Raw genomic sequence first — 27,848 nt, 5'->3', positions numbered from 1 at the left:
AAATTTTCACCTGTGATGCAAATTAAAATAGCATTGGGGATTTACGTTTGCAAACGCACAGGAGGCTAGCAATCCAAGAACAGCTTGGCAATATCAGAAACATTTCAACTCCATTTATTTTAGAATTTCCTCAAGAAAGAAGGGAAGTTCTGTAGTAATAATAACAACTTTATTTTATATGTAACGCAAAGAGTGTCACAATTATAGTACAGTGCGCAGTACATAGGATTTTTACAGACACAATCTCTGCCCAGAGGAGTTTACAATCTGTGTTTTTTGGTGCCTAAGGCACAGGGAGATAAACTGATTTGCCCAAGGTTACAAAGAGCTGACACCGAGAATTGATCCAGGCTCCTCTGATTCAAACTCCGTGTCATTGTCAGGGTCTTTACTCGCTGAGCTGCTCCCTCTCTACTTACTGTATTTGGTCCTGAAGGAGAGTAGGTTTGTTGAAAGTTGTGATACCTTTCAGTATACCTGCATGAGAGTTTCAGATGTAGTTGTGTCCGAGCATTGAAAACCTCACAAGTCTCTTTTTTAGATAGCATGAAATCCAGCACTGCATTTCTTTTCTGCCTTGTGATTTTGCCTGTAGCCCTCTGTCTCTTGTGACTGCACATTATCTCTGTCTCTGTTCCCACCTGTCTCTTTCCTGTTGCATACACAGGGACATGTAATTAGTGTTTGGACAGCATGACATGTAGGGAGAGTTGACAGATATGAGTCTGTGAGACCCAGTAACCCCAGTTGCCTAACAGGTTTTAATGAAGGTTTTCAGTGGCTTCCTTACCAATCACAGCTAAAAGTGGGATAACTTGTGGCATGGGATGGAGTAGGGTCATGTGGAAACATTAATCTCTTTGACTTCTCTTCACTCCTGCTCTACAGCACCCCCTGTGCCCCCAGCTCTGCTACAGCCCCTCCTGTGCCCCCAGCTCTGATACAGCCCCCCCCCCCCGATTTCCACAGCTCTGCTACAGAACCCCCTGTACCCATTGCACTGCTACAGCACCCCGTTCCCACAGTATTGCTACAGAACCCCCTGTGCCCACTGCTACAGCACCCCGTTCCCACAGTATTGCTACAGAACCCCCTGTGCCCACTGCTACAGCACCCCGTTCCCATAGAACTGCTACAGCCCACCCTGTGCCCACCGCACCGCTACAGCACCTCAATCCTACACCCCCTTGTATTACTGTGCTGACCTTCCCTGCACAGCACTGCTCCTGCACTATTCTTCTTCACAGCAACACCTCCTACTCTGCACTGATGACCCAGCTCTGTCATTGTGTGCAGTGTTGGGTATGAGTTTAATGTAGGATGCTGTGTTATTAGTAAATGTCCTTAGCATGTGCAGTGGAGAATATGGGGTTCGTAGAGGGTACTGTATGTGCGTGGGCAACAGAACATGTGATTGACACCGACATTTATTGGGAGTGCATCTGAAATTATTATTGGTTAATTAGTGCACTGGGTGTTTAGTGAGTAATAGGATGCTGTGTATGCATTGGGTTAGACATATGATTGGGAGGCTGTTTGTGTGTAACGTGGGAGATTAATATTGCATGGAAATGACTAAATATATAAAAAAATAAAACCAGCAGATTGAAGTGTTTTTTTATTTTATTTTGTAAGCAGATTTGAGGTTCTTTTAAACTGACAGCTTATCAAAGCCCCAGCACACACACCCTGAGCTTGGTACTTTATTTGAACTCTGCAATGTCAGAGGGAGACAAGTTTTATCCTTTGATCTGAAAATACCACAGTGGAACATACAGGCAGCTGGAGATACAGCTCTTACAGAGGGATGGGGTGTGTACATACGGGATGACTTTATCCCCGTGCTGGGATAATTATGCAATGAATCCTATTGCACTAAAATCTTCTGAGAGTTTCTTCATCTCCCTGGGGAAATGTCAGAGGAGAGAGAAAGGAAGGGTTGTGTAGAAGGAGAGAGACGCTGAAAGAATAAGGGAGTACTAACGAACTTGGGAAGGAGGAAGAGAGTGAAGCAGAGAGAGGAAGAACACACAGTGATCAGAGATGGGATGGGACTAGGACTGGGGCCTGCAGCCTCTCAAAGAAGAGCCATTTTATAAAATAAAAAAAAGCCGCAACACATGCTGAATATTACACCCCTTCCCCCCCCCCCCCCCACACATATACTGTACTATACACACTAATGGGTATATACTGTATAAGCATTAACATACAACACATGCATGAATATTACACCCCCCACACACATACATATACTGTACTATACACACTAATAGGTATATACTGTATAAGCATTAACATACGACAAAATATGTGGGGGAGTAAAATGCATCTCACAATGATAACTCCCTTTATTTAGTATTTTTTCATTGTTTTTCTGCGCAAAACAGTGTCATTTACAAATACACAATACATACATACACTACCGTCCCCAAAAAACACCTACACGACCCCCCCCCCCCTCCACACACATATTATATATACATACACACCCACATTGGGCCTCCCTCACAGTACTGCTGGTGGCTGCCAGGGGGGGGGGGGGGGGGGGGGGGCGGCTCTGCAGGTTGCTGACCCCCAGCTGCTGCCTCTCTCCCTCACTATCCTTGCTGTGGCTGCGGGTGGGACCCGGCCGGTGCTGGTCAGGCCTCTTGTTGCCACCGGGCCCGACATCTCCCCAGCTGCTTACCTGCTTCTCTCCTGTAGTGTCGCACGCCGGGCTCTGTGAAGTTGTCTCACGCCGGAAGTTGCGAGTGCACCGGCATGAGAGATCAGTGTGGGACAGTACAGGGGTGAGTTGGGCCAGCAGCTGGGGAGGGTGCCGGGCCCGGCGGCAACAAGAGGCCCGACCAGCACCGGCTGGGCCCCCTGCAGCCACCGCAAGGATAGTGAGGGAAAGCGGCAGAAGCTGGGGGTCGGCAATCTGCAGAGAGCCACAAGTAGGAGCGGGAAGAGCCACAGGTTACCGACCCCTGGGATAGGGTGTATGTTTTTATTTGAAATTGGTTTTGTATCTGCTTATACTCACTACCAGCTTCATGTTGCATAGCCAGCAACCAACCTTACACTGATGAGATACAAAAGGTCGGATGAGCTATCTGTGAGTAGGGTTACTGGCTTTGCACTTCCTTAACCCAGGCTGTGCTGAAAAGCTGTGTAATGCGGCAGGCATACGCTTATAGGGGTCCATGTTAAAATTTACAAGAATCAAAGAGTGACACACTGTGCTCATTTGCATGTCATTACCCAGAATCCCTGGCTGCAGTGGAAGCACTGTATGCTAAGAGGTAATGGGGAAGGGAGGGTTGCAGACCTGTCTGAGATGTGAATATGGGATTTTTATTTGCTGCACACTTTTTTTATTTAAAAACCAAGGGTATTTTGTTATTTAAAAAAAACATGTAGTTCCGCTTGGGATTGAGACAGGAAGCGGGAAGGGAGGGAGAAAAAAAGACATACATCGCCCTGTGAAGTTGGTAACACATTGGTAACATATTACTGCCCCTATTCAACTGCAGTGGCGCATGTCTCAGCTTGAGGTCCAGTAGCTGCAGAGGAATCCTACCTGCCCCTGCGTTCTTCGCTGCATTTCTATCACCGAATACAAAAGATTCCAGGAATTCCACGAGTGAGACGCCCAGTTAGGGGCCTGTACGTCCATCAGGGAACAGGCCTTCAGTTTAAAGTGAATGGAAGCGCTGGAAGAGTTGTGTTTGCAGCTGAACGTGCAGGCCCCTAAAATGTTTCCTACGCACCTGCCTGAGCCAACCTGATTACTCTGTGTCGCTGAACGGTCCGTCTTTGTGTTCAGGAAAGAGGCCGATCCACAATGTTCTGTTATTGACTTGTTCTAACGGGCATCTTCAAAGTTCACCAGCGCAGTGTTACGTGCTGTTTTTGGCTGTTAGTGCTAATCATATGCAAAAGAGGTGTTCTGTACATCCATGCTTATCCACAGAGCTCTGTTAAAGTTGATGCAGGGATTTAACAAGATGCCATTTTCAGACCCAATATATGGCTTGGAGGAGGGAGAGAGAACAGTCTCTCCCTCCCTCTCCTCCCCCCTCACCCCCATTCTCCCCCCTCACCCCCATTCTCCCCCCCCCTCTCTCCCCCCCTCCCCCTCCCTCTCCCCCCCTCCCCCCCCTCTCCCCCTCCCTCCCCCCTCTCCCCCCCTCCCTCCCCTCCCCCCCCTCCCCCGACCTCCCCCCCCTCCCCCCCCCTCTCCCACCCCTCCCCCCCCCTCCCCCCACCCCTCCCCCTCTCCCTCCCTCTCCCCCCCCTCTCCCCCTCCTCTCCCCCCTCCTCTCCCCCCTCCTCTCCCCCTCCTCTCCCCCCTCCTCTCCCCCTCCTCTCCCCCCTCCTCTCCCCCTCCTCTCTTCCTTTCCTCTCCTTTCCCCTTCTCCCTCTCCCCACCTCTCCCTCTCCCCTCCTCCTCTTTCCCTCTCTCTTAGGTTCTACCCGGGAGTAACGCCACCTTTAGATAAGAGATACTTAACGCATGTCGTTATTTGAAGCCAAGGCGAGGCAGGGCTAACTTAACATGCAGTTGCGCCTATTTTGATGAGATATAACGGCCGTTATTTTTGCACATAATAAGCTTTGTGGATATTTATTAACCTCAGGGAAAATAATGTCTGGTTAATAGCCGCGAGATCCGGACCAACGCGGGCTGTGCTGAGTGGGGCGTTCTGATTGGTCAGTGTCACAACATCTATTTATAGTATATCTTTCATGAAAGCAACATTGTAATTTTGGGGTGGTGCTCCCCCCTAGTTGTTCCCATGGAAATATATATACACACATATATATATATTTTTTTTTTTAATTTAATTGAATTCTATGACCTTTTTATATGCATTTCAAATGATAAAATATTACAGGTTATCAAATGAGCAGCAATCGGGCAGTAGAGCAGCGCTTCTATGCTGATGATATATGTGTCTGAATCAATATTCTGGCAGGATATTTATTCCCAAGAAGCACCGGCAGCGGTTTGACCATGTGGTGTCGCAGAGCCTCATTAGTAAGATGTGCCGCTCCAGGAGTGAGCGTAGCAACCGCCTGCGGAGGAGCCGCAGCGAGGACCACCACGAGAGGCTGCTGGTGTCCACGCGGGCTGCCCCAATGCCACGCTGCCAGGAGGAAGTAGGCCGGGGGCTGAGGAAGAGCAATTCTCTGATCGCAGGCAATGTGGGCACGGGGAAGCCACACAGGTGGGTGCAGAAATGTTTCTCTGCTTCCTTCTTCTTCCATGGCCTCCTCCTCTTAGTCTCTTTCTCCTACACTCCTATGGAGTCTCAGCCTCTCATCTCTCTTGTATTTTGGCCTCCACTCCTTTTTTCGTCTCTTGGTTTCCTTCTACCCTCTTCTGTTCTCTTTTCTCTCTTCTCCCTACACTTCTCCTCTTGGGGACTCTCCAACTCTCCGCTCTCATGACTTCCGTTTCTTCCTTCAAGTCCTCTCTCATATCTCATGGCTTCAGCGGCTCCCCTCAAATAGTCTCCTCCTCTCTCATCTCCTCTTTCACCCTCTCACAAGACATGCCTTTTCTCCAGCACTCCTCTCACACCTCCCTCTCATCAAACCATCTTTGTCGTTCCTCTTTTAGTCAGGACCTACCCCTCACTGTCTACTTTCCTGGCCTCAACCTCTTCTGATCTCATGGCCTAATTTCCCTCTCATTAGATAGCTACTCCCCCTCTCTCTCTCTTGACCCCTCTTGGCTTCTCCATCTGTGACAGTCCATGTTCCCCTGCAGGACAGTGCGGGTGTGTAAGGGCAGCAGCAGTTTTGGCTTCACCTTACGGGGTAACGCTCCTGTGTGGATTGAATCTGTTCTCTCAGGTAAGATATGCCTCCTGAACCTGGACCAACTACCATATTTAGATATACATGTGCCTTCTACACTGTGAAAATTAGTTCAACGTTATAGTAGCTGTATTGGTCCTGCAGAGTTGTGGAGTTTTTGTAGGTTGTGGTACCTTTTAGGAGACCAACATCAGCGTTCTTTATAGATTCAATGATAGTGTACAGAGAGGCAGCTGAACATCCTAGTGTGGAAAAAGAACAAAGTGAGAGATCGCTGTGCATCTTATAGGCCAGCGGTGGCCAACTCCAGTCCTCAAGACCCACCAACTGGTCAGGTTTTAAAGATATCCCTGCTTCAGCACTGATTGAGCCTCCTGTGCTGAAGCAGGGATATCCCGAAACCCTGACCAGTTGGTGGTCCTTGTGGACTGGAGTTGCCCCGTTATAGATTTATAAAAAAGAGTACACTTATAGATAGCTGTACATCTTATAGAAATTTAGACACAGAGAGCGAGAGACATATCTGTCTCATTACACAAGAGAGAGCATTATGGATTGGCAGCCTGTTAAATGTACCCCTATATAAGACAGAATCCATACTGTATGGCAAAGTCACCCAGCATTCTTATTGAGCCAGACTCTGACTTCTTAGTGGCGTTGCCTCGATGTTAGCCCAGAAACGGCAAAGTGCAGGATGTTAGCCTTGTGACCTTGAACATGCACAATATTCGCGTGTAATGACCCGTCTCTTCTCAGGCAGCCCTGCGGAGGTGGCCGGGCTCAGAGCCGGAGACAGGATTTTGTTCCTCAATGGTCTGGACATGAGGTGAGGGACAAAATATGACAAAACAAGGAGGTGATACAAAGATATTGCAGAAGGGTGCCACGCGGGGCTGTGGGTGCCACGCGGCTGTGGGTGCAGAGCCAATGGCAGGACGCAGCTGCACAGGGCAAGGAGTGGGTAGCAGGCGTCCTTGTTTCTTCTGAGCAACACGATAAGGGGGAAATGAAGTGTGAGAGAGAAAGAGAGAGCACTAAAGTGTTATGGAGAGAATGATAAAATGAGAGGGAGGGAATGACAGCAAGGGAACTAACATGAGAGGGACGAAGAGGGAAAAACCACGGGAACAAACACAAGGTGATAAAAAGACAGTGACGCGCGCGGTGAAGTGATAGAATAAGAATAGGGTAAGGTGGGGAGAGTGGGAGAGAGAGGGAGAGAGGGAGAGAGAGATAGCTCAGTCGTTGATAGCCTTAAAAACAGGTAGAGGAACAACGGTGGTACCTACTTTATACCCACAAAATTTTGGAGGGTCTGCTAAAGTGGGGTACAAAAGGTGGTCTTCCATGCTCTGTAGGTGACAGGCGAAAAATTGGTAGGTGGTACACGCCTGGTTTTCGTTATTATTTAGTAGTGAGGTGAGTGGCTGTTTCTGGACAAACAAGCAGCCATCTGTACACAGAAAAAATATACCCAGGCCCCCTAAAAGAAGTAATATCTCAGCCACTGATTAGCACAGGTGGCTCAGAGGGGATATCCTTAAAACCTGACCCGCTGGGGGTCCTTGAGGACTGGAGTTAGCCACCGCTGCTCTAAACAAATAATGGGCTCAGGTAGAATCTTTTGTTTACTCAATATCCCCCATTCTTTCTTCCTTTGTTTTTGAATTGTAAGCTCTTCTTCTCATTCTACGGCCCACAATATGAGTCATTGTATCGTGTGGCTTTGTTCCTCATGTGCTCTCTCTCCAGAAACTGCTCCCATGAGAAGGTGGTGTGTATGCTGCAGGGCAGCGGTGCTATGCCCACCCTGGTCGTGGAAGAGGGGAGTGTGACGTACTGTGCAGGTGAGAGAGGGGATGGTCACTTACTGGGAGGTCAGATAGAGTGTCAGAGCTAAAATGGATACATGGGACATGCGATCGCCAAACAGCACTCCGCACTTTAACACAAATTTACTATCTGAAATGTCTCAACCAATTTCTCTGCCGGAGCCCCCTGCACAGAGAGTTTTTTTGTGCTAGCTAAACTTATGATATGAAAGTATTCTGGCCACACCTTTTATTCCTGCCCACACCCTGCAGAGGAATCTAACGAGAATATATTAACTAAACACACAGTGCTGCTTTATCTCTGGGATGATACAATGGAAGCCCACTTTCTCTGAGAATGATGTTGGGTTTGGATTTCTCTCTCCTGCCCCAGACCTGGATGCAGAGACCCCGCTCCCCACCTCAGCATTTACCTCCCTCCAGTGGGTAGCGGAAATTCTCCCCTCCAACATCCGCATCCAGGGCCGGAGCTTTAGCCAACAGCTGGAACATCTGCTCACACCCACAGAGCGCTACACTGTGTGCAAAGCACTGGAGGGCTTCTTCCAGCACAGGTACCACCAGATATAACACGTTTGCATGTACATGTAACATGCATGTCCCAGGTAACACAATACATCCCAGTATAACTCACAATATCACAGAGTTTCAATAGGATTCAGTGGCAATGTGGGCACAGTTAATAACAATATATTGTATCCCAACATACCACTCTAGCCAGATAAATAAAGTGTGCTATGTCTTTTCAGGTAAAAACACCTGTATCGGATATTAAAGCAGCAAATCTCTCTGTTTTACAGATTCTATTACTTATTTATTACAGATTTCTAACTAGGGGGGTTCTCTGGTGCTGAACTGTGCCATTTTTACCTCAGGGACCCCCCAATTCCCAATACACTTACTGGTTTAGTTGCCAGTAGTCCTGTGGTCTTTTTAAAGATGGCATCCGTGATCATCCAATAGGAGGCTGCAACGTTATCCTTCCGATGATGTGGCAGCTTCCTATTGGCCCGCAAGTAGAATGCGGTGGCTATTTTGATTGCGCATATGGGAGCAGAAACACTGGCGACTAAACCAGTAAGTATATCGGGAATCCAAAAGATCTCCGGAGTTAAAAAGGGGCGCGGTTTAACCCTTTAGGAGCAACCAGTCTGAGTTATGTAAAAAAAATGATCTGAAAAATAAATAAATGGCGGGATTGGTGCTTTCAAAAAAATAACGCTAAACAATCGACAACTTGAAAGGACAGAACTGAAACCGCAATAAGCTCACAAACAACCAGAAGACCTGTCCTGTGTCACAAATGGGACGTCCTGGGATGGGCCCTTGTATAAATAATTGGTGGGGCGATGTAACCCAGCTTCTCTGGTACAGAACCGATGCCAAAAGGAGCAGTCGATTTATCAAGGGAAAATCCCTATTTTTCCAATTATATATTTAATTGATAAGTGTTTTTGCCCCAGTTTTGTACAAGAGAAGACTCATCACGTCACCCTATTAGCGTGACCTTTGGAAGCGCTTTTACTACTGTATATTAAGAGGCAAACGTCTGTAAACGTTTAGGTGACAGTGACACACAATAATAATGATAATTTTAAAAAGAACCTAGTTTCAGAATGTGAATAAGAAAGCAAAAAAGTTTATTCCCACTCAGATTTCACCCCGTGTGTGAGCCGCTTGGTGACGCAATCTGTGTCCCCAGGAACATCGACACTCTCATCGTGGATATATTCCCCATCCTGGACACTCCAGCCAAGCATATTATCTGGCAATTCATCTTCCAGCTTCTGACGTATGAGGAACAGGAGCACTGCCAGCACAAGATCGCTCGCTTCCTGGGGTACAAGGCAGGTCAGAGAGCTCCATAACCTGAGCCCCATCCCCCTGTGCACCCCCCGTATGCTCCGCTCACCAAGGCACTGACATATATACACAAACCAAACCACAGCATGTTCTGCAATAGGATACAGGTCCCTGCTCTGCAGCGCCTCCTACAGGGGACAGCAGAGGATGCACATCCCATATCCTGCATTTATAGATTGTTATCTATTCATCCATCTACCTCTATCTATCTATTTATTCATCTATCTTTCTATCTATCTATCTATCTATCTATCTATCTATCTATCTATCTATCTATCTATCTATCTATCTATCTATCTATCTATCTATCTATCTATCTTATCTATCTTATCTATCTTATCTATCTTATCTATCTATCTATCTATCTATCTATCTATCTATCTATCTATTCATCCATCTACCTCTATCTATCGATCTATCCACCCATCCATCTCTATCAATACATTTATCTCTATATCCATCCCACTGTCTTTTTATCCATCCACCTCTATCTATCCATCAATTCACCTCTATTCATCTATCTTTGTATCCATCCATCCACCTCTATTTATCTATTCAACCATCTCTATCTATCAATCTATCTTTTTATCCATCCATCCACCGCTATCTATCTTTTTATCCATCCATCTATCCATCCATCTATCTTTTTATCCATCCACCGCTATCTATCCATCTATCTTTGTATCCATCCACCTCTATCTATCCATCTACCAATCTATCTGCATTTACCTACAATATATCTATTTCTCTCTCTCCCTGGTTGTCTGTTTATCTAACTATATACCTGTCCATCTGTCCAAAAAGCTTGGTAATTTCCGACCACCCTAAATGTGTTGCAGGTCCCTTTAATAAGTGAAAGGGTTAATGGTTCTCATTGTGTGCTCCCCCCACCCCCCACCACCCAAACGCAAACATCTGCTGGCTACCTCACATCTGCTCCCCAGCCAGTATCCCCCGTTACCATGACAACCAGGGATGTGTTTAAGGATTACCACCCTAAATCCAGCAAGGGAGGGGGGCCCTGTCATGTGGCCTGCCTGTTAACTCTCTCAGTGCTGGAGGGAAACAAAGCTATGCCCTGCTGGTCATTTTGGGTCAGCAAAGAGTTTAACTTCATGCTTAACCCCTCTGCTGCCAGAGAGACCTGCAATGCATTGCCGATTGTCTGCTTTGCAATGCGTTGCAGGCCCCTCTGGCAGCAGATGGGTTAAAATGGGTATTATTGGTATCGGTCCTGATTTGGAGTTCTGGTCCATTGAGGATCAGAAGAGCTCACAGGATGGGAGTCTGTATCTAATTGTATGGGTTCTGACTGCTGCTTCTCTGCAGCTGGACTGGAGACTGAGACGGTGGCTTCAGTCCGAGGGTCTGTGCACGGAGCAGCGACTTATCAGGGGAATCCATGGGCCGCTGCCAAGGAGGAGGGGAAAACAGGTATACACCGTGTACAGACACACAGACAGGCAGTGTACAGACAGGTAACGCCTCATATACACACTGTGTACAGACAGGTAACTCCTCATATATACACTGTGTACAGACACACAGACAGGCAGTGTACAGACAGGTAACTCCTCATATACACACTGTGTACAGACACACAGACCGGCAAAGTACTGACACACACAGGCAAAGTACAGACACACAGACAGGCAAAGTACAGACAGGTACCGCCTAATATACACAGTGTACCGACAGGTAATTCTTCATATACACACTGTGTACATACAGGTAACTCCACATATACACACTGTGTACAGACAGGTAACTCATATACACACTGTGTACAGGCAGGTAACTCCCCATAGACACGCTGTGTATAGACAGGTAACTCATATACACACTGTACAGGCAGGTAACTCCTCATAGACACGCTGTGTATAGACAGGTAACTCATATACACACTGTACAGGCAGGTAACTCCTCATAGACACGCTGTGTATAGACAGGTAACTCATATACACACTGTACAGGCAGGTAACTCCTCATATACACACTGTGTACAGACAGGTAACTCCTCATATACACACTGTGTACAGGCAGGTAACTCCTCATATACACACTGTGTATAGACAGGTAACTCATATACACACTGTGTACAGATAGGTAACTCCTCATATACACACTGTGTACAGACAGGTAACTCCTCATATACACACTGTGTACAGGCAGGTAACTCCTCATATACACACTGTGTACAGACAGGTAACTCCTCATATACACACTGTGTACAGGCAGGTAACTCCTCATATACACACTGTGGACAGGCAGGTAACTCCTCATATACACACTGTGTACAGACAGGTAACTCCTCATAGACACTCTGTGTATAGACAGGTAACTCCTCATATACACACTGTGTATAGACAGGTAACTCATATACACACTGTACAGGCAGGTAACTCCTCATAGACACGCTGTGTATAGACAGGTAACTCATATACACACTGTACAGGCAGGTAACTCCTCATAGACACGCTGTGTATAGACAGGTAACTCATATACACACTGTACAGGCAGGTAACTCCTCATATACACACTGTGTACAGACAGGTAACTCCTCATATACACACTGTGTACAGGCAGGTAACTCCTCATATACACACTGTGTATAGACAGGTAACTCATATACACACTGTGTACAGATAGGTAACTCCTCATATACACACTGTGTACAGATAGGTAACTCCTCATATACACACTGTGTACAGACAGGTAACTCCTCATATACACACTGTGTACAGGCAGGTAACTCCTCATATACACACTGTGTACAGGCAGGTAACTCCTCATATACACACTGTGTACATACAGGTAACTCCACATATACACACTGTGTACATACAGGTAACTCCACATATACACACTGTGTACAGACAGGTAACTCATATACACACTGTGTACAGGCAGGTAACTCCCCATAGACACGCTGTGTATAGACAGGTAACTCATATACACACTGTACAGGCAGGTAACTCCTCATAGACACGCTGTGTATAGACAGGTAACTCATATACACACTGTACAGGCAGGTAACTCCTCATAGACACGCTGTGTATAGACAGGTAACTCATATACACACTGTACAGGCAGGTAACTCCTCATATACACACTGTGTACAGACAGGTAACTCCTCATATACACACTGTGTACAGGCAGGTAACTCCTCATATACACACTGTGTATAGACAGGTAACTCATATACACACTGTGTACAGATAGGTAACTCCTCATATACACACTGTGTACAGACAGGTAACTCCTCATAGACACTCTGTGTATAGACAGGTAACTCCTCATATACACACTGTGTACAGGCAGGTAACTCCTCATATACACACTGTGTACAGACAGGTAACTCCTCATATACACACTGTGTACAGACAGGTAACTCCTCATAGACACTCTGTGTATAGACAGGTAACTCCTCATATACACACTGTGTACAGGCAGGTAACTCCTCATATACACACTGTGTACAGACAGGTAACTCCTCATATACACACTGTGTACAGACAGGTAACTCCTCATATACACACTGTGTACAGGCAGGTAACTCCTCATATACACACTGTGTACTGACAGGCAGGTAACTCCTCATATACACACTGTGTACAGGCAGGTAACTCCTCATATACACACTGTGTACAGGCAGGTAACTCCTCATATACACACTGTGTACAGGCAGGTAACTCCTCATATACACACTGTGTACAGGCAGGTAACTCCTCATATACACACTGTGTACAGGCAGGTAACTCCTCATATACACACTGTGTACAGGCAGGTAACTCCTCATATACACACTGTGTACAGACAGGTAACTCCTCATATACACACTGTGTACAGGCAGGTAACTCCTCATATACACACTGTGTATAGACAGGTAACTCATATACACACTGTGTACAGGCAGGTACAGTAACTCCTCATATACACACTGTGTACAGGCAGGTAACTCCTCATATACACACTGTGTACAGACAGGTAACTCCTCATATACACACTGTGTACAGACAGGTAACTCCTCATATACACACTGTGTACAGGCAGGTAACTCCTCATATACACACTGTGTACAGGCAGGTAACTCCTCATATACACACTGTGTACAGACAGGTAACTCCTCATATACACACTGTGTACAGACAGGTAACTCCTCATATACACACTGTGTACAGACAGGTAACTCCTCATATACACACTGTGTACAGGCAGGTAACTCCTCATATACACACTGTGTACAGACAGGTAACTCCTCATATACACACTGTGTACAGGCAGGTAACTCCTCATATACACACTGTGTACAGACAGGTAACTCCTCATATACACACTGTGTACAGACAGGTTACTCCTCATATACACACTGTGTACAGACAGGTAACTCCTCATATACACACTGTGTACAGGCAGGTAACTCCTCATATACACACTGTGTACAGGCAGGTAACTCCTCATATACACACTGTGTACAGGCAGGTAACTCCTCATATACACACTGTGTACAGGCAGGTAACTCCTCATATACACACTGTGTACAGACAGGTAACTCCTCATATACACACTGTGTACAGGCAGGTAACTCCTCATATACACACTGTGTACAGACAGGTAACTCCTCATATACACACTGTGTACAGACAGGTAACTCCTCATATACACACTGTGTACAGACAGGTAACTCCTCATATACACACTGTGTACAGGCAGGTAACTCCTCATATACACACTGTGTACAGACAGGTAACTCCTCATATACACACTGTGTACAGACAGGTAACTCCTCATATACACACTGTGTACAGACAGGTAACTCCTCATATACACACTGTGTACAGACAGGTAACTCCTTATATACACACTGTGTACAGGCAGGTAACTCCTCATATACACACTGTGTACAGACAGGTAACTCCTCATATACACACTGTGTACAGACAGGCAGTGTGTGTGTCTGGCACCAGGTAACAGCTTTAGTAGGGACCGTGGGGTTGTATAATAATAATATTACCCTCTGTATGGCTCTCCCACTGCAGTTCAGTCTGACTCTGGAGAGATTCTGCCCCGTCTGACCCCCGGAGAGAGACAAGCGGGAGATGGGACGTCACTGCCAGAGACCCCCAACCCCAAAATGGTCTGATGTGGGGTGTCTGTCTTTAACTGTCTGTGTTTGTCCTTTGCTTTCCTTTCTCTCTCGTAAATAGGTTTGCTGTCTCTCACTATTGCTTTATTTTAATGTGCGTGTCTCAGTCTCTAAGGCAAACAAATGGGCACCGGGTTTATCAGAGGAAATAATCCCTCTGAAAGTAATAGTCCTGTTTTACCATAATGCATCTTTGTCTGTCTGTCAATCTATTTAGATGCCGTCTGTCTCTCAGTCAGACTCTATTTATATACCGTCTGTCTCTGTAGATGATGCCTATCTCTGTCTGACTCTCTCTTTAGATGCTGTCTGTCTTTCTTTACATGCCGTCTGTCCCTCAGTCTGTCTCTCTCTTTAGATACAGTTTGTCTGTCTCTTTAGATGCTGCCTATCTCTCAGTCTGTCACTCTTTTGATGCGGTGTGCGCTTTCTGTTCTTCTCTTTTTTACTCTTTTGATGCAGTCTGTCTCTCAGTCTGTCTCTCTCTCTTTGATGCTGTCTCTCTCGCTGTTTCCTCTCTCTAGATGTCGGCTGTTTACGCCGAGTTGGAAAATCGTTTTATTAACAAGTTCCCAGGGAAATTGAGCAGCATGAAATCCCGAGGCACATGTAGGCTCACGCACAGAGCAGGTACATGTATGTGTATGTCACACAGAGCAGGCACATGCATGTGTATCTCCCACAGAGCAGGTACATGCATGTATATGTCACACAGAGCAGGTACATGTATGTGTGTGTCCCACAGAGCATGTACATGCATCTGTATGTCCCACAGGGCAGGTACATGTATGTGTATGTTCCAAAGAGCCGGTACATGTATGTGTATGTCCCACAGAGCAGATACATGTATGTGTAGCACTCTCACCACTGACAAGATGTGTGTGTCTCTGTGAGAACATGATTGTCCTTGTGACACCTAATAGCAGTCTCATTGTGTGACACGCTCCATGTATACCAAACAGCAGTCTCATTGTGTGACACGCTACATGTACACAAAACAGCAGTCTCATTGTGTGACACTCTATATGTACACCTAACAGCAATCTCATTGTGTGACACTCTATATGTACACCTAATAGCAGTCTCATTGTGTGACACTCTATATGTACACCTAATAGCAGTCTCATTGTGTGACACTCTATATGTACACCTAACAGCAGTCTATTTCTCTAGGGGAGCGGAAGTTGGTAAAGGGTACACCGTGGCAGAGCACTGCACCACCTGCTGACACCTGCCCCCCATGTCCACCCAGCGCCCCGTCTCCCAGTAGCTCCGAGTCCAACCCGTACGTGAGCCTGGACGGCAGCCTGACCTCCTCTCCCTCTCACAGGAAGATCTTCACCTTCTCACGTCCCGGCCGCTCCAGAGACACTGACCGGTTCCTGGATGTGCTGAGCCAGCAGCTGGGACAGAGCCTGACCCTCACTGACCACTTCCTGACCCCCGAGAATGACTACGAGGAGGTGGGGGGACAGGAGGGGAAAGGAAAGGGGATGGGATGAATCCTTTCGCAGACAGGCAGGTTGCAATGCATTGCTGCCCCCGGCCGTGAAAGGGTTAAAGAGATTCAGCGAGCACAGGGGCAGTTTGAGAGTGAACGTGTGTGAGATTCTATGTGGCTGTGTAGGTCAGAAGGATGCGGGTCTTTGCAATGCCTTCCTAACGTGAGTCGTCTTACGACTGCTGGCAGCACAGGTTCCACAAACCCCAGAAATACCCAGCTGCGAACCCCAGGAATGCACAGCTCCGAACCCCAGGAATGCACAGCTGCAAACCCCAGGAATGCACAGCTGCGAACCCCAGGAATGCACAGCTCCGAACCCCAGGAATGCACAGCTGCGAACCCCAGGAATGCACAGCTCCGAACCCCAGGAATGCACAGCTGCAAACCCCAGGAATGCACAGCTGCGAACCCCAGGAATGCACAGCTCCGAACCCCAGGAATGCACAGCTGCGAACCCCAGGAATGCACAGCTCCGAACCCCAGGAATGCACAGCTGCAAACCCCAGGAATGCACAGCTGCGAACCCCAGGAATGCACAGCTCCGAACCCCAGGAATGCACAGCTCCGAACCCCAGAAATACACAGCTGCAAACCCCAGGAATACACAGCTCCGAACCCCAGGAATGCACAGCTCCGAACCCTAGGAATGCACAGCTCCGAACCCCAGGAATGCACAGCTCCGAACCCCAGAAATACACAGCTCCGAACCCCAGGAATACACAGCTCCGAACCCCAGGAATGCACAGCTGCGAACCCCAGGAATGCACAGCTCCGAACCCCAGGAATGCACAGCTCCGAACCCCAGAAATACACAGCTCCGAACCCCAGGAATACACAGCTCCAAACCCCAGGAATGCACAGCTCCGAACCCCAGAAATACACAGCTGCAAACCCCAGGAATGCACAGCTCCGAACCCCAGGAATGCACAGCTCCGAACCCCAGGAATGCACAGCTCCGAACCCCAGAAATACACAGCTCCGAACCCCAGAAATACACAGCTCCGAACCCCAGGAATACACAGCTCCGAACCCCAGGAATGCACAGCTGCGAACCCCAGGAATGCACAGCTCCGAACCCCAGGAATGCACAGCTCCGAACCCCAGGAATGCACAGATGCGAACCCCAGGAATGCACAGCTTCGAACCCCAGGAATGCACAGCTGCAAACCGCAGGAATGCACAGCTGCGAACCCCAGGAATGCACAGCTGCGAACCCCAGGAATACACAGCTGCGAACCCCAGGAATGCACAGCTGCGAACCCCAGAAATACACAGCTGCGAACCCCAGGAATGCACAGCTGCGAACCCCAGGAATGCACAGCTGCGAACCCCAGGAATGCACAGCTGCGAACCCCAGGAATGCACAGCTGCGAACCCCAGAAATACACAGCTGCGAACCCCAGGAATGCACAGCTGCGAACCCCAGGAATGCACCGCTGCGAACCCCAGGAATGCACAGCTGCGAACCCCAGGAATGCACAGCTGCGAACCCGAGGAATGCACAGCTGCGAACCCCAGGAATGCACAGCTGCGAACCCCAGGAATACACAGCTGCGAACCCCAGAAATACACAGCTGCGAACCCCAGGAATGCACAGCTGCGAACCCCAGGAATGCACAGCTGCGAACCCCAGGAATGCACAGCTGCGAACCCCAGAAATACACAGCTGCGAACCCCAGGAATGCACAGCTGCGAACCCCAGGAATGCACAGCTGTGAACCCCAGGAATGCACAGCTGCGAACCCCAGGAATGCGCAGCTGCGAACCCCAGGAATGCGCAGTTGCGAACCCCAGGAATGCACAGCTGCCTCTTAGTTAAGATGCTGTTGATACGTCCTTGCACCAAAGTGTGCAGGATTTATCACTAATAGTGTCAGTAAAACCTCAAACCCAGTTGTCCTCGTCCTTCTAGTGTGACACTTTTGTTGAATAGTTAGTGAGAGGAATACAGAGCATGTCTCTGTGGCAAACAAGGGGTTAAGAAGGTGGGGTTTACAGGGGGAAAATCTGGCTCGGTTGTCATGTTGGCAGATGTGTCATCCTCCAAGGGCTCAAATCAGTGAGATTAGGGGGCACTGGACCAGAAATTGCCATTTAAATGGAGAAGTTCTGGCACCAAATTAGAGGGATTCACTGTACACCAGTGCGTGGTGAGAGCGAGGGTTGGATGATGGCACTGGTTTGGTGACCCCCCCCTTTCTCCCCCTTTCTGTCCGTCCCTGCAGATGAGTTTCCAAGATGACCAATACAGCTGCACCGCCCGTGATGTCAGCAGCGCCAGCGAATCCGTGAGCAGCAGTGAGGACGGGAGCTCCCTCACCTACTCCTCAGTGTCTGACCTCATCCCACCTCCTCCCCACAGCCCCCCTCCGCCTCCTCCACCCCCCCAAACTCAACACCCCAGAGGAGAAGGGACCCACCCGCCGGAGGCACCCCGAGCCGCCCCGTCTCATCTCTCTGGGGGTGCAGTGATCTGCCCGCACCCCTCGCCCCCGGCTCCCCCCCCTCTCCCCATGCTGCCGGTTCCCCCGGCCCCACCTCTGGCGCTCCTGACGCACCGCGCTCTGCACCGGCGAAGTGAGTCCAGTCACATGAGCGTTAAGAGGCTGCGCTGGGAGCAGGTGGAGAACTCGGAGGGGACCATATGGGGACAGGCAAGTTATATGGGACATAGGCTTAAAAAAAAACCCGAGAACCCCCTATAGAGAACGCTACACTTCTTATATTTAGCTAAATTGACCACAAGAAACTTATTTGATAAAAAGTAATGGTGAATAAATAATATAATAAATTCCATTCCCACTGGTGGACATAACAAAACAGAACAACAAACTACATCTAACTAAGAAAATCCTACCCACGGTGGGAAACCACTTAAAAATCAAAAGTAATTCACAAATAATATTATTGCCAAAGTAGTTTCACCAATTTGAAGAAAACTAAATTAAAACTTTACAGTTCGGTTCCCAGAAGTATTTAGGGGCATATGTGTCAAGGCAAAAGTGGAGCAATTTGGGGGCAAAATAACTGCACTTTATGTATCAAAGAAAAAAGCCCCATAAAATCACTTGGATTCTTTTCTTTGATACATCTTGTGCCATTTTTATGCCCCTGAATTGCTCCACTTTTTCCTTGATACATAGACCCCTTAGCTCAGGGGAGGCCAACTCCAGTCCTCAAGGGCCACCAACAGGTCAGGTTTTCAGGATATCCCTGCTTCAGCACAGGTGGCTTAGGCCGCGATTATACCAGAAATCGCGTGCGACGCCGCGCAGCTTCAGAAACAAAACAATAAAATACAATGAAAGCGCATATACCAATCGCAACGGTAGCGACGTGCTGCAAAGCTTCTGTCTCTTCGAGAGATTTGAGATTATGTTTTTCGCCGACGGCTGCATCACGTGATTTGCACGGCCAATCACAGTGCATCTTAAACGAGAGAGAGAGAGAGAAAAATTATCTGGCCACGTCTCCCTGCATAGTGCTACAAATCGCTTCTGCGTGTGCACATGTAGCGTCGCTACGATGCAGTCACCGGATCGCTCTGCAGCTCTGCAGCTTCTGGTATAACTGAGGCCTTAATCAGTGGCTCAGTCAAACAAAGACTGAGCCACTGATTGAGTCACGTGTGCTGAAGCAGGGATATCCTTAACACCTGACCTGTTGGTGGCCCGTGAGGACTGGAGTTGGCCACTCCTGCTTTAGCTTGTGTCCACCAGTACTTGTTCCAAAGCCAGAGTTCCCCCAATCACACATGAAGCTTCATGTAACAACGGATTACTCAACTCAAACGGGAAAACAAAAAGATGCAGAAGTTCAACAAGTTGGTTTGAGGAGAGTGAAAAATATCAAAAAGCATGCCAGTCTTAGAGCAATGGTATTGGGTGTGTGAGCGACACACTCGCCACCATGCTCACTGCATCGTCTCATCGTGGAATCTTGACTCGGCCCCTTATAGCGTTCTCGTTCCCCGGAGCCCGGCCGTTCCATGGAAAATGGAGACTGGCCCGGGGATCCCATGATCGCTGATATTTCTGCCGCTCTGACTGATGATGTTCCTGTTTACTGCTCCCCAGCTCGGGGAGGACTCCGACTACGACAAACTGAGCGATATGGTGAAATATCTGGATTTGGAGTTGCATTTCGGCACCCAGAAACCGGCGTGTAAGCAAATCTCCTCCTGTTCGCTGCTCCCACTTTCCTCTGCGTTGTGTTGCAGCCCCCACTGACAGGTGAACCCTTGGCCCACTCGTACCCCGCAGGTAACTCTTCAACTCTCTCTTTCAGTGTTGCCCGTACTGCCCGAATCCCTGAAAAAGAAAGATGCGGTTGAAATTTTGTCTCACAAGAAAACCTATAACACAGGTAGGTTCCGGAGACGTGGCCTAACCCTGCACGAGAGCGGTGCTCTCACGAAGACGTGATACTTGCCACCAGTGTAGCAAAGTGGACCCCCCCTCCCCAAGCAATCCAGAAGTGTAAAGAGGTTGGCACTCAAGTGGTCTGGGTAAAAAAAAAAAAGTTTCACAAAGATTTATTGAAGGTAGATTGACGTAGAAACGTGGATCTACCTTCCATACACCGTTTTGATACTTTTTTTTGTTACCCAGACCACTTGAGTGCCAACTTCTTTACTCTTCTTAACTCTTTCAATGCCAGGTTTGAAGGGGCTGGTGGAGAGGAGGGTAGGAGAGGAGAAAAACGTGTGTGTGTGTACATATACCCCATGTTGGCAAGCTAATCAATCTCACCGATCACCTTGCTGGTGCCAGAAACAGCAACTGGTTATGAAAGAATACCAAATCCAGTAATGGGATTTTGCTTGTTTTATACATCGGATGCTCTATTTTTTACTCCGTGGAGCTTTGGTTGCCGTCTGCCTAAGAAATGCGTATTTAACTTGGCAACAGAATAAACAAAATAGTGCTGAATGGTAATTACCTACTTTATTTGATACATAGGGCCAGTTTACTAAATGGTGCTACGCTGTAACCTTATCTCCCGTTCATTTAAATAGGCCATAAGAAGACTTATAGGATTGTTTATTAAAGACTCCTGTCTGCAAAATTGGGGCAAATGAACTGCCCCAGGTTTATCATGGGAAAACATTTCCAATTGTAACAAGTTGGTGAATCTTTTGCAGAGTTTGTGCCAGGTGTAAGATAATGTCACTGCTTTTGAAATGGGTGAAGCCAGTTTGAATCCTGGTGTCAACCCCCCCCCCCCCCCCCGTGACCTTGGGCAAGTAACTTTATGCCCCTGTGCCTCAGGCACTAAAATTAGATTGTAAGCTTTATGGGGTAGAAAGTGCAAAATGCTATGTACAGTGCTATGTTCACTGTCAGCTTTGTAGAGAAAAGATTATTAATGGTTAGCATCATGTAAATCTGGCACCTGGTCCCCTCCAGCGGTTTGCAACCTCTGCAATTCTTTGCATCCACAGCAGCAAGGCATTGAGGGACGTGACTTTGGAAGCTCACGCATTGAGTGACAGCTATATACCCCCATGCTGTCTGCACACACAGAGGGGCAGTTTGGGGTCTTATTAAGCGTGTGTTCCCCCCACGAGCTCGGGACACTATATACTGCCTGGAATCGATCACACACGCGCCCTGTCAGCGATTGTCTGATGAGTCGGCAATAAGATTTATTCATTAGGGGTTCGTGAGACTAACACTGTCTAGCAGGGGGAGCACAGTGTAAAGAGGGCTGGGGACCACTGCCTCAGATGTAGTGGGGGGGGGGGGGGGTGGCACACCTGCCCGTGTTAGGTGGGAGACTGACGCTGGGTACGATCTCTTGGCAGCTATTCTGATCGCGCACCTGAAGCTCACACACCTGGAGCTGCGTCAGGTTCTCCTGACGATGGAGAACGAGCGCCTGGAACCTTCACACATAAAGCAGCTGCTGCTCTATGCTCCCGACGAGGAGGAGAGGAAACACTTCCAGGCGTACGCAGGCAGCCCCAGCAAACTGAGCGAGCCTGACCAGTTTGCATTGCAGGTAACGGCAGAGAGAATCCGCGTGATGGGAGGCAGGGGATCGAGGGGAGAAGTTATACTGGGGCCCCAGTCCCATTCCGGTTTCCCCAGCCAGAGAAGTCCAAGCAGAAGTCCCTATTGTAGGCAGGAGAAACGGGGGCCCCTAACATTCCCGGAGCCGGTCCTGCTGAGGTCTCTAGTTAATATGCTGTGAAACTGCTTCCCCAGGGCTGGAGAAGAGTTCGGACCCATTTAAACGAAAGGGACTAAAATCTTCACCCGCACGGGGAAGACGGCATCACAGTATGAATAAGAATAATGAATAAGTGGGGAGTGGAAGGCGGAAGAGAGGGTAGTAGAAGGAGGAAGAGGAAAATGAAGATGTGACGAGGATAGAAGGAAGGAGAAGAGAAAGAAAGCAGAAAGACGGGGAGGGGGAGAGCCCAGAGGAAGAGGTTTGGGGGAAGCGAGGGGGGAAGGAGAGAGGAAGATAGGAGGGAAGATTAGAGACTGGGGTGGGGGCTAATACAGTAAGGGCATTTAAATATTCTTGGTGGAGGGAAGATTAGAGACTGGGGTGGGGGCTAATACAGTAAGGGCATTTAAATATTCTTGGTATAGGTATAAGGCTAAATCCTAAATACAAAAGAAAGCCCCAAAGATCAAATCGGGTGTGAGATATTACAGAAGGGGTTCTTATCTGATGTCAAATTCTGTGGGGCCTATTCTCCTAGCCCGAAGTGTGACAAACCGCTTCTAAACAGCCCTTTCCGGTGGGATTGGCATGCTGTGATGTTCTGTGAGCTCTTCACGCATGTCCAATCCGTGTCTAAACGGCTTTTGTAGAAGCGGTGTCACTCCGGGCTCTGCCAATCCAACCGGTTTGTCAAAAAAGCCTCCAACGCACATTTTCGTTTTGCTCCGTTATGCAAACGGCGCCTAAAAACTCACATTTTGTTTCACGCCACCTGAAGGATGGTGAGGTTAGTATTGCGCGTTACATCCAGAGCCTGAAATATGGGTTTGTCTGAGAGAGCAAAACCCCATAAATCAGACTGGGGACGGAGTTTATTTATTTATAAAATGTTGCACTGTACCAGGAAGTAATACATGGAGAGGTTCCTCTCGTTTTCATGTATGTCCTGGGCACAGAGTTATGATAACAATACACGGTTACATTAAGTGAACAGGGTTATATATTATATTTAAAGATATTTACTGAACAGAGTTAGCACCGCGTCAGCTCATTCCACTTCCAAAGCAAGTGCAATCCCGGTGTTTTGGCGGTTTGTCACTTTTTATAGAAGCGGTTTTGAAGAAGCGATTTGTAATAGAGAATATGTTTCTTTGCTTTTCCTCACATTTCATTCCGCTCTTTCTGTACATGTCGCGCGATCTGGAGCTGACCGCGTCGGAGCTACGGGAATATAATCCCCATCGTTTCTAGGAAGAGGGGGGAGAGGGGGGAGAGGGGGGAGCGGAAAGGATTTTATTATTTGTTGCACACGTTGTTATTATTATGTGAGGTTCAGTCACACACACACTGAGCTTATGAGCGATAGATACGGAGATTGAGTGAGTAAAAACATAACGCTGGTCTAAATTAACCCTTTCCGCCTGGCCTGCAGATGCTGTCGGTCCCGGAGTACAAGATGCGTCTCCGTAGCCTGCTTTTTAAGAGCACGCTGCAGGAGAAGACAGAGGAGATCAGAGTGAGCTGGGACCGTGTTCTCAAGGCCTCCGCCGAGCTGAGGAACAGCAAGAAACTGGCCAAGATCCTGGAGGTGAGCCGGGCCAGAAAACTCCCCATCAACCTGCAGAGGGGAGTGAGAGCCGGGCCAGAAAACTCCCCATCAACCTGCAGAGGGGAGTGAGAGCCGGGCCAGAAAACTCCCCATCAACTGCAGAGGGGAGTGAGAGCCGGGCCAGAAAACTCCCCATCAACCTGCAGAGGGGAGTGAGAGCCGGGCCAGAAAACTCCCCATCAACCGGCAGAGGGGAGTGAGAGCCAGGCCAGAAAACTCCCCATCAACCTGCAGAGGGGAGTGAGAGCCGGGCCAGAAAACTCCCCATCAACTGCAGAGGGGAGTGAGAGCCGGGCCAGAAAACTCCCCATCAACCTGCAGAGGGGAGTGAGAGCCGGGCCAGAAAACTCCCCATCAACCTGCAGAGGGGAGTGAGAGCCGGGCCAGAAAACTCCCCATCAACCTGCAGAGGGGAGTGAGAGCCGGGCCAGAAAACTCCCCATCAACCTGCAGAGGGGAGTGAGAGCCGGGCCAGAAAACTCCCCATCAACCTGCAGAGGGGAGTGAGAGCCGGGCCAGAAAACTCCCCATCAACCTGCAGAGGGGAGTGAGAGCCGGGCCAGAAAACTCCCCATCAACCTGCAGAGGGGAGTGAGAGCCGGGCCAGAAAACTCCCCATCAACCTGCAGAGGGGAGTGAGAGCCGGGCCAGAAAACTCCCCATCAACCTGCAGAGGGGAGTGAGAGCCGGGCCAGAAAACTCCCCATCAACCTGCAGAGGGGAGTGAGAGCCGGGCCAGAAAACTCCCCATCAACCTGCAGAGGGGAGTGAGAGCCGGGCTGGTGTTAATGAGGCCGGGGGAACTGGATATGTGGGATTATTGGAAAGAGGCGATGGGGTGTCAGAGTTGAGTTCATGAGACTTTGAGCCCACAGCACTCTAATATCAAGCGGTGCTGCGGGCTGGTAATAAGGTGGGCGCAGTGTCAGGTGTGTGTAAGTGCCAGGCAGTGCTTCTCAGACATGGCAGTAATGAGGAGCAACTTCACAACATGTGTGTGTGTCTCAGTTATACCAAGAGGTGCTACATGGTGGTCCCAAGCGTGTGTGTCTGTGTGTCTCTCCGTGTTATACCAAGAAGTGTTACATGGTGGTACTGAGGATCTGTGTGTGTGTGTGTCTCAGGTTGTGCTGTAGGCTGTTGATCAGGTGGAGCAGTGTCAGGGAGGGAGAGCTGTGTATGGGAGATGAGAACTTCTAACTCCTGCCAGCACCGTGTCTGCTCTTGTTATAGAAAGATAAATACCAGCAGTGAGTAAGCAGCCCCATGCTGTGCTGTGAGGCAGCTGTACCTTATATCAGGCCCTGCTGTTATTAAAACACTATATCATTAGTACTGCGAAGAACCTTAACTCTTCCAGTACTATGGCGCAGAACTCAGTCTATCATCACACTTCGTCCTCCCAGGCCGAGTTTTTAAGTGAGGGTCGGAAAACTTTGATATGGACATTGGCGCAAAAACACAACTACTGCCAGTTTGAACTTCTGCTGCGCCCATCACTGACTACGCCCCCTGAGGGGGCTGTGACTGGCAGTTGATGGGTTAAAAACAAGACATTCTGACCCTGTTCAAGTCATCTGTAGTAAGAAGCAGCTACCCAGATCTAAACTGCTGTACCGCCTCTGTATGGCTCTGCCGCCTCCATTAAACCTGTCCCTACAATAAGTGCCTCGAGGTGCCAGCTCTCTGGGCCTTTATACTGCCCGTCTTTATTTACTGTAATCAGAGGCTCCTTTGCCACTTAGTTACCCTCATAACCTTGTTTCCTGGAGGGATAGCTCACCCTGTGCCTGATCACCTGCAGGTCTCTTGTAGAGAAGGGGTTAATATTGGTTGCTCCCTTTGTGTGTCTCTGCTGGATTGCCCACCCTGTGCCTGACCACCTGCAGGTCTCTTGTAGAGAAGGGGTTAATATTGGTTGCTCCCTTTGTGTGTCTCTGCTGCATTGCAATGCGCCTGCTTCTAAGTGAGGATATTTACAGAGCCGACTGCCTAATGATTTCTAACTTGGGAAGGAATCTTGCTGAGCCAACACTCTGGCTGCCTCCGTGGGGAGACGAGAGCAGGCAGGTAACAATTAACTGATAGAGAGGGAGAAATCAGGGCGGCGAGAAGGGACAGCGGAAAAGTTTCTGTTTAATGAGTCTTGTGTCACAGATCAGGCCGTGTGAAGCAGCACCTCCTCCCACCTCATTACTGACATTAAACTGTCCTGCCATGCTCACACCCCAGGGGGGGGGGGGACAGATTAAACAGAACAATTCAGGATGGGAGATTTAAAAAAAAAACCTTTACTGACTGAGACTTTCTTCTTGACACCTTCAGTGCTTGAGGAGTGTTGAACGCATGGCTGTGCCCCCAAGCAGAGAAAGGGGTAATACGAGCAATGGTCGGGGTCATTCTCAGTCAGTTTGAGCTATTAAATATTGCATCCCAGTGTTAAAAACCGCGGCAGCTCGCCTCCAACAAGGGGAGGAAAACCGGTTGACCCCTGGACCTAGTTTACCTAGACATATCTATATGGAGATTTCACCTCTCTTACTGGCAGTGCCTGCAATGCATTACAGAGCCCCACTGACCGCAATGGGGGGAAGGACTTGAACTGGCTAATTCTACCCTTTCAATATCAAAGAGGAGTAATTCTCCCATCTCGGCTGGTTTGACCTGTCTGGGTAATATAGGGGTCAGACGGTTACGCTATCGTAGAACAACCCTTGTGCCATTATGTGCACAGATGGCAGGTCCTTCTGTAGTGTCCTTGTAGTGGTTGACTTTTCTCTGTCTCTCCAGTTTGTTTTAGCCATGGGGAACTATCTCAATGATGGGCAGCCCAAAACCAACAGGACAACAGGATTTAAGATCAACTTCCTCACTGAGGTACGGCCAGTCCCTCTCCTTCCTGTGCATCTTCTCTTTTCTCTTGCTACCTCCCTCCTACGCCAAGGTTTGGCCACTTATTTGGTCCCACCTGTGGCTCTGAGCCACAGATTAAATAAGTCCTGTAAAATACTAGAATGATGTTATAAAGACATAAACCGTATTGGCTGAATCTCAGTGACCTTGAATGACCCTATGACTTCTCGGCACACCCCCAGGTCGCTTTCATTAAAGGGGCTCTAGTCCTTCGCCTGGCATTCCTTTGTGTGGAAGTGTCTCTGAAGAAGCACAGGGATGGATCTAGGGTGTATAGGTGACCACTATAGTTTTATGTGTGGGAATATACATCTTTACGTTAAGAGGAAAACAAAGGATTTACTTTTCGAGTTATGAAATAAAGCTTTCGAGGTGTGTCCACCCGTTGGGCAGAATGATGCTCTCCTGCATTTAATCACAGTACAAGGACTTTTAGGTCCGTGCCAAAGATTTCCTAGATCTGGCACTGAATCCCGAAGTGTGGTTTCCCATTTGAAAGCCCAGAACGGAACTGGGAAGCTGCACACAGCCCTTATTTATTATTTCATCAGGTGGATACACCTTTACCTGCACTTACCTTTACCTGCACTTACCTTTACCTGCACTTACCTTTACCTGCACTTACCTTTACCTGCACTTACCTTTACCTGCACTTACCTTTACCTGCACTTACCTTTACCTGCACTTACCTGTACCTGCACTTACCTTTACCTGCACTTACCTTTACCTGCACTTACCTTTACCTGCACTTACCGTTACCTGACTCTACAACTCCTGATTTTTATGCAGCTCAACACAACAAAGACAGTGGACGGAAAGTTCACCTTCTTGCATATTCTCGCCAAATCCCTGAGCCAGCACTTTCCTGAGCTGCTGAGCTTCGCCAAGGATCTCCCCACTGTGCCTCTCGCTGCCAAAGGTACTTTCTCCCTCTACAATGCATTGATAATTCTCCCAACACAATACAGGGCCATATTGACTAAACACTGCTAC

The 27,848-nt window shown here is 48.3% G+C and overlaps 1 protein-coding gene across 4 annotated transcripts in view; it reads left to right on the top strand.

Moving 5' to 3' along the window:
• The window catches only part of GRID2IP (Grid2 interacting protein), a 79,873-nt gene that overhangs the window by 27,695 nt on the left and 24,330 nt on the right, over positions 1 to 27,848 (top strand). For 3 of the 4 annotated variants that reach the window (XM_075565677.1, XM_075565679.1, XM_075565680.1), the window contains 17 exons: positions 4,965 to 5,216; positions 5,762 to 5,847; positions 6,568 to 6,637; positions 7,564 to 7,658; positions 8,017 to 8,197; positions 9,298 to 9,494; positions 10,836 to 10,940; positions 14,546 to 14,643; positions 15,177 to 15,282; positions 15,826 to 16,115; positions 18,382 to 18,810; positions 20,233 to 20,320; positions 20,444 to 20,521; positions 21,963 to 22,159; positions 23,766 to 23,921; positions 26,733 to 26,819; positions 27,645 to 27,774. In XM_075565677.1, coding sequence (XP_075421792.1) covers positions 4,965 to 5,216; positions 5,762 to 5,847; positions 6,568 to 6,637; positions 7,564 to 7,658; positions 8,017 to 8,197; positions 9,298 to 9,494; positions 10,836 to 10,940; positions 14,546 to 14,643; positions 15,177 to 15,282; positions 15,826 to 16,115; positions 18,382 to 18,810; positions 20,233 to 20,320; positions 20,444 to 20,521; positions 21,963 to 22,159; positions 23,766 to 23,921; positions 26,733 to 26,819; positions 27,645 to 27,774 — 2,645 coding nt within the window. The remainder of the gene's footprint in view (positions 1 to 4,964; positions 5,217 to 5,761; positions 5,848 to 6,567; positions 6,638 to 7,563; positions 7,659 to 8,016; positions 8,198 to 9,297; positions 9,495 to 10,835; positions 10,941 to 14,545; positions 14,644 to 15,176; positions 15,283 to 15,825; positions 16,116 to 18,381; positions 18,811 to 20,232; positions 20,321 to 20,443; positions 20,522 to 21,962; positions 22,160 to 23,765; positions 23,922 to 26,732; positions 26,820 to 27,644; positions 27,775 to 27,848) is intronic. The other variant, XM_075565678.1, reaches the window with a different exon arrangement.

The sequence above is a fragment of the Ascaphus truei genome, chromosome 11, assembly GCF_040206685.1.
Source record: "Ascaphus truei isolate aAscTru1 chromosome 11, aAscTru1.hap1, whole genome shotgun sequence".
In the NCBI taxonomy this organism is placed as follows: Eukaryota; Metazoa; Chordata; class Amphibia; order Anura; family Ascaphidae; genus Ascaphus; species Ascaphus truei.
This window is presented reverse-complemented; position numbering and strand designations above follow the sequence as displayed.